The sequence below is a fragment of the Mytilus trossulus genome, chromosome 9 (genome assembly GCF_036588685.1).
Source record: "Mytilus trossulus isolate FHL-02 chromosome 9, PNRI_Mtr1.1.1.hap1, whole genome shotgun sequence".
Lineage (NCBI taxonomy): Eukaryota > Metazoa > Mollusca > Bivalvia > Mytilida > Mytilidae > Mytilus > Mytilus trossulus.
This window is the reverse complement of record NC_086381.1, coordinates 62,636,042-62,643,413: the sequence shown is the minus strand read 5'-3', so window position 1 is coordinate 62,643,413 and position 7,372 is coordinate 62,636,042. Positions and strand designations below refer to the sequence as shown.

Sequence of the window (7,372 nt, the reverse complement as noted above, 5' to 3'; positions counted from 1 at the left end):
TCCACATGTTTCTACATAAGCAAAAGAATGCCTGTACCAAGTGAGCGAAATGACTGTTGATTTCAATTCGTTTGATGTGTTTGAGCTTTTGATCTTGATATATATAATAAGGAATTTTCGTTATGAAATATTGTTGCAGTTCGGTGATTTTGTTATTTTATTATTTACAGTACAGAACACATTTTGCCTAGAAATAATACACGCCTTATGTTAACATACATTAAAGTATCTGCATTGTTCTCCAGCAACTTTTTCTCTTGACATACAAAAAAAAAATAAGACCAAGTTTCTTATCTGCTTATATAATACTGTAAATGCCGAACTTTCCCACGTTTGTTTAGTATTACGAAAATATCAACATTTGCAACATTGGGAAATTTTGCGAAAATTAAGTACAAATATGGGAAAGAATTTAAAGCTATCATATGTTCATTTTAAGCGGCCTTTCTTGCAACGTTAATAAATAACCTTCTACATTTGAATTTTGCCCAATGATAGCAATATAAATTCAGACAAACATATTAAAATTTGATGGGATGTCTAACAAAGGATCCCGTGAGATTAGGTTTGACTTATCAACGAATTTGTACTTACCATGAGCGACATGAGGGATTTTCTTATCGTCAAACATATTATATCTGTTGTTTTAATATGTATAGAGATCTCCATGTAAAAGAGAAGCAACATATTTCAAAAGTATCAACAGCTCATAAGTCAAAATTGAACAGACAATGATATACAGAACAAAGAAATAGACAAAAGACGAACAACAGTACACAAAACACAACATAGAAAAATAAAGACTGAGCAACACAAGCTCCATCAAAAACCGGGGCACTCAGGTACTCTGGAAGGATAAGCAGATATTGCTCTACACGTGGCACCCGTCTTGTTGCATATATTGGTTACAAAGCCGGTGATTTTTTTAAAGTGATTTTGTAGTTACGACATTTAGAACATAACAGTCTATGAAACACATACCGTGAAGCGGTTATTTTCGCCGGGTGTTTATTTTCGCTTATTATGGCGGATAAATAAAAAGCGCAAAATATAAATTCCGCAAAAATTTAGGAATAGTTAACGCATTTTGTAAAGGATCTACTATTTTTCTTCTGGTCATTAGATCAATAACGGTATGAGTTAGTTTAAACCTCATAATTGAGAATACGCATTATGCATACAGGAGTGTACATGTTTTCTCTTAATAATCAATTAGTGTCAAATGATATAAGATTATAAGGTATTCTAGCAGGTGGGTACCTTTATTAATTAATGTCACTCATGATAGTTTTATAATCTAATATGTACATACGAATATATGATTAAAAGAATATCATTATTATGTTTTTTATATATACTAGAACACACCCGTGATATCGCGGGTCCGTGACTGAATTAAAGTATATAACTATGCGCAAGCCTTATTTTAGTATAAGTATTGTCATCTGATAAAGTCATGCCGATTATAAGATACACAGTTTTCTCTGCTTTCAAATCTTTCTGTTTGAACCCGTCGAACTGGAACTTATCAATTATTGGTAATACTAATTATTAGGAAAACAAAAGCTCCTGGAATGGAGTATTTTTTAATCAACAGCATTGTCCTACATTAGTTATAAATAATTCAGTTGAATTCTTTGATTCGCTGTTTTATGTCATGCCCGCTAACAAATTGAAAACTGTACCTATACGCCTTATTTTTAGTCCAGATTTTTAGTATTCGTATTGTTATCTTAGAAAGTCTTACTGATTAAAATACTACAATAGGTAACAATTTGACTATTTAGTAGTGTCAACCCTGTGATTATGTCCCGTGTATATAGCATATTAATCCTGAATACACCGTTTGATGGTGCGCCTGTCAGATAAGGAACGTACAGATAAGGTAATAGGTAACAGGTGAATATACTATTGGTATCGGTATCGGACTCGACCCGGAACTTCTTAATTATTGGCAATATTAATTACGTGGAAAACAAAACCTCCTGGAGTGGTGAAATTTTTAATCAACACCTTTGTACTATATTAGTTATATATAAAGTTGAATTCTTTGATTCGTCGTTTTTACATGATGACGGCTGACAAATTGGACCTCGTTATTTTAATACACCGATTGTTGGTGCGCCTGTTAGATGCGGAACGTAAGGTAATAGGTAACAGGTGAATATACTATTGGTATCGGTATCGGACTCGACCCGGAACTTCTTAATTATTGGCAATATTAATTACGTGGAAAACAAAACGGCCTGGAGTGGTGTAATTTTCAATCTACACCTTTGTACTATATAAGTTATATATAAAGTTAAATTCTTTGATTCGTCGTTTTTTCGTGATGACGGCTGACAAATTGGACCTCGTAATTTTAGTATTATAGATATACATATTTTCTTTTTCGATATATTGTTTAATAAATTTGTAAAATGTGTATTATATTTTAATATATATACAGTATCTTAGGCTATATTACAATTCACGAATTTTATTTACAAGTTCCGGTGTGTGCCACCAAACACACAGATTATCAAGTTAGATAAGTCCAAGTCTTTTCAAAATTGCATGCATTGGTGTCGCGATGCATTTGTTTCTATGTTCATTGCTGTCGTAGAAACTCGCTATCGCCATAGCAAGACATCCTGTTGGATTTGGCTGATTGTCAGGTCTGATAATTGTTTTATCTTCAACGACATAAATGCATGTACCCGAGTCGCCTGGTTTAAACGAAAAGTCTGTGAACAGCAATTGCTTATAACATCGAAAAAAGTGTCTCCCACTCTTTATTCTTTCCTCTAGTTTTGACGCCATCAATTGTTGAAAATGAACTTCAAAAGGAGTTTCCGCAGGTTTTGGACATTCACTTTCTATATCCTGTAAATGAGCTGGTAAATCTTTGAAATATAAACATAAACCTTTGGGCTCCGTTTTGAAATTTTCATCATCTTCATCATAATCTTTAAAAGATACATCAGATTCAACATATCCAGAGGTCACACCCAGATATCTTGCTGTAACAGTACCACTCACTGCTTTCGGTGTGATGTAATTGTCATTCAGATATGGACCCTTCATACCTACAAAAAGAAATATATAAGGATTAAACACACTTTCAAAGGAATCTTTTTGTATATAAACAGGACCAATTCTTTTACAAACAAATAACGTTTGTTTCCCGTTTGAATGGTTTTACACTAGTAATTTTGGGGCCCTTTATAGCTTGTTGTTCGGTGTGAGCCAAGGCTCCGTGTTGAAGGCCGTACTTTAACCTATATAATGGTTTAATTTTTAAATTGTTATTTGGATGGAGAGTTGTCTCATTGGCACTCACACCACATCTTCCTATATCTAAATAAAAAAAAACGTAGGTAGGGGAAAACATAAACATCTTTAATATGGCAATAACTAAAAACCACAAAAAGAAGACATCTTAATAAAAGTAACGGTGACATATGAATCTTAAATTTAAAGTCAGCCCCATTGGTTTATGTTTGATATTTGGCTTTAGTAGCACATTTGGTCACATATTTTCATTGATAGATTTTCATGTAATTTATCTTAATTTAACAACTGGTGTGTCTCACACTAGTACACTGGATTGATCATTATTCGTAAAACTTATTTTCGTAGATTTCGAGGATATAGGTAAACTACAAATTTCAATGTTGAACGAATTAAAATTTTCTATAGGCCTGTTTGTAGACTTTTATAATAAAGAAAGGGTCCTATTTGTCCTTATCTTATGCTGTATAAACCAAAGGCGCAAAAGAACTCGTATTGGAGCGCACCGCTCAATTACTTTATATGTTGAACAATGCTCAATCAAATCATGAGGATTTTCGTAGGAAAATGAAGATTGGTAAGATTCTTTAAAACAAGTAATTAATTATGTTAATACATGTATGTGATATTAGTACAACATAACACTTTGTCGGATCTAAAAATTACATTGAGCACGATATATACTTATACAAATGAAATGCATACCACATGTCAACAACAAATAATGTATTTCCTATGACATAGTATGACATTTACCTATACTGAAGTACCAATTTGCCAACTATGGGAACATTGTAAAATTAAGACAATATATGATGGTCAAAGACTATTTAATTTCCAAAAATAACGGGTATAACAGCATGAACAGATGGTAAGCAGAAACTGTCGCCTATGTTAGTTTGCAGGTTAGTGTATGCTTGGTTACCATTACATCAGTAGTTTCACATGTACAGGATGTAAAAAGTTAACGGCTCATGAAAGCAAAGTAACAAGGATAACCGACCAATTAGCTAAAGATGGATCGATAGTATAATTATTTTTTTTCAGTTAGCAAACTTTTCAACAATTCGAGCTAAAAGAAAACATAACCTAATAAATAAAGATATACATAAATTAATTAATTAATTAATTGATCAATCAAATAAATTAATGTACGAAGTCAATGGTATTATGCAAATGAATAATGATAAAAAAAAACATACCAAATCTATAGAAAAACACTTATCAATCGTATAACTATTTAGACTAGAAATTTATAACGCTTTGTTTGACACGATTCGAAGAATTGTGAATAATAGATATTGTACACATAATTAACCTGAATAAAACATCACACGCTGTTCCTATTTTTATAATACAACCAGCCAACCATTTTTAATATAACAGGTTTACAAAACAAATTTTATCAATTTGCACTTGTATAAAAAAAAAGTATCCTCAGGCCTAAATTAAAATCTTGTTTGTTTGCCCTTTACCGACCGACCCTATGAATTCGTTCCGACTGAAAATCTTTTATTTGTATTTCCCGGCAATATTTTATTTTATTTTATTGCTTCGTTCCTACCGAAAATCTTATATTTGTATTTACCGCTCAAAACTTTTTTTTAACGGAATCCTCGGGTTTTATCTTCCCCATACAGTGTTTAGTCCGTTTGGTATCACTAGAGCGTTGGACACAAACACGTGCATTTAGAGATTCAAAGCATTGGTTTGAAATCGATGTGGAAAGTTTTGAAATCATGACGAACATTGCCCTGTGTGTCTTTATACTTGAAGAGCAGGGTTCATTAAAAATATCAACGTGTGTACAAAATATTTTGTAAACGGACGTTGTATCTTATGTAGGGAGGACTTTGCTGATCAGAAGATCAGGATGATAATGATGCCTTCGACCAGTTTTGACATATTATTTATATCTGACATGAACCAAAAGGCCTGTAAAGGGGAGAATAATTGGCAGTAAAATCGCCAAGTTTTTCCTTATAGACCATTTATAAAGGCAATGTAAAATACGTGACAAGTGAGTTTCAAGTCTTGAAGCATTTTTATAGGAAACATCGGCCCACAGGAAAATTTAAACACTCGAGGGTTGAAAGTAAAATAAGACAAATGCTTGGTTTTAGCTCTTCTAACTGGTTACAAAACGATGATGGCGGGAAATGGACTACCGGGCAGTGGCTTTATATTCTAATCAAATTTTCTTTTTATTTCACAGATATGTCTCTGGTAATCTAAGTCGGGGAATTTCCATAAGTATAGAAAGTCCCTGTTTAAGTTCAAATTTTGGTAAAATTGTTAGTATGTGAATAAAACATGCTATAGGTTGCACATTGTAAATACAGCTGATTCACAAACCATGCTAGGGAGAGATAGATAATTAATATTTTTGTCATACTGGTTACCAGATATGATCTCTCATGTTTCATCTCCTAGAGACATGATTTGGGATTGGTCACCATATACCGTCAAATTGAAATAAGTGGAAAATCTAAGGTCGAGGTAAGGGTACGTATTACAGACTGTTAGTGTAAGTTAAAACTCTTTAAAGTTCTAGGCATATAAACATTGAAAATATGCACAGGCACTTGTCTCAAAAAAAAAATCCTGTATACCTTAATATAACACAAGGTACTTAACTAAATTTTTGAATAATGACACCCAGTCCCAAATTCCCGTTATTTTTTTTATTTCTCGGTTGTTAAACCTACTTAAACTTAATATGCCGTAAATCTAAATTGATTTATCTACACAATGGTATATGACACGACTATCATTGTTGTCGGGATCATAAGTAACAGGCATCAGAAGTCGGTCAACGGGATGTTTTTTTGCATTCGTCTATTTTTTTGGCAACACCCAGTCCGCATGTAATTTTTAACTGGTTTCTCATTGGTCAATCGTCTGGCTAAAAATAAATGTGGGAAATTTTGGTCAATTTATAACTCTACATTAGTGTCGTTGTGTACACGTGTGTGTCAAAACAAACTTATTTGGGTTTGTTTCACATAATCTGTAAAGAATTTACAATAAAGGTAATAATTCATAGTCAGAGGGAAGCTAACAGTTTTTATTTTAATATTTTTTTATAATAATTCAATCACTGCGGGCTGGGTGTTGCCAAAAAATTAGACGAATGCAAAAAACATCCCGTTGACCGACTTCTGAGGTCTGCTACTAATGATCCCGACAACAAAATGATAGTCGTGTCATATACCATTGTGTAGATAAATCAATTTAGATTTACGGCATATTAAGTTTAAGTAGGTTTGACAACCGAGAAAGAAAAAAAAATAACGGGAATTTGGGACTCAGCCCGTACGAAATAAGTAGTAGGATTCCACCCAGACACTAGTAGGAATGAAGTAGGAATCCACCTAGATTCAAAGATTCTATATAGAAAGTAGACGGACATGGAAAATGAACAAAAGTCTGACTAGATTTTTTAATATTCCTACTTCAAAAATCCTACTACCTAGGTGGAATTGTTAAAGTCTGTATAGACTTTTTTTCTGTTTTGAAAATCTGAGTTGATTATTTATTTTCCTACTACATGTTTAAGATTCCTACCAAAATTTATTTATAAATTCCTACCAGAAAATCTTTCTACCTGGAAAGTTATCTTGAACTGGATTCCTGTTTGCAAATGACACACATTTTGCAATGTTAAATGCAAGCAAGTTCCAGTTCACAAATTCAAAAGTTGGAGGGGAAAGATTGAAAAGTTGTGTTGGAATACAATGATGCAAGCTAGGGTCACACAACGTAACAATGTAGAAATGTAAGAAAATATCATGGTTAATCAAGACTAAAGGTAATTCTTAGACATTCAAGATGATTTTTTTTATCTGCCTACCAAAAATATTTAGTATTCAATTAATAATTCCTTAATAGTTCATAATCTTAGAGGGCCCTCATGGGTTTTTTTTATTATATTTAATGATTATGTGATTATATTGGCCAAAAAATGGTGATTATGTGATTACTAGGACCCCCCCCCCCCCCAAATGAGGGGCCTCATCTTACTCATTATTTGTTCTTTAAACTAATTTACTTTATGTATAACACTTTCTATAGCTTGCATATATTGCATGCAGTTTCC

General features: G+C 32.7%; 1 protein-coding gene across 2 annotated transcripts in view; it reads right to left on the bottom strand.

Moving 5' to 3' along the window:
• Positions 1–1,636: 1,636 nt before the first annotated feature.
• LOC134683205 (uncharacterized) overlaps positions 1,637–7,372 on the bottom strand; it is a 66,209-nt gene continuing 60,473 nt past the window's right edge. For both annotated transcript variants that reach the window (XM_063542359.1, XM_063542360.1), the window contains one exon: positions 1,637–3,068. In XM_063542359.1, the coding sequence (XP_063398429.1) occupies positions 2,527–3,068 (542 nt within the window). In that variant the 3' untranslated portion in view covers positions 1,637–2,526. The remainder of the gene's footprint in view (positions 3,069–7,372) is intronic.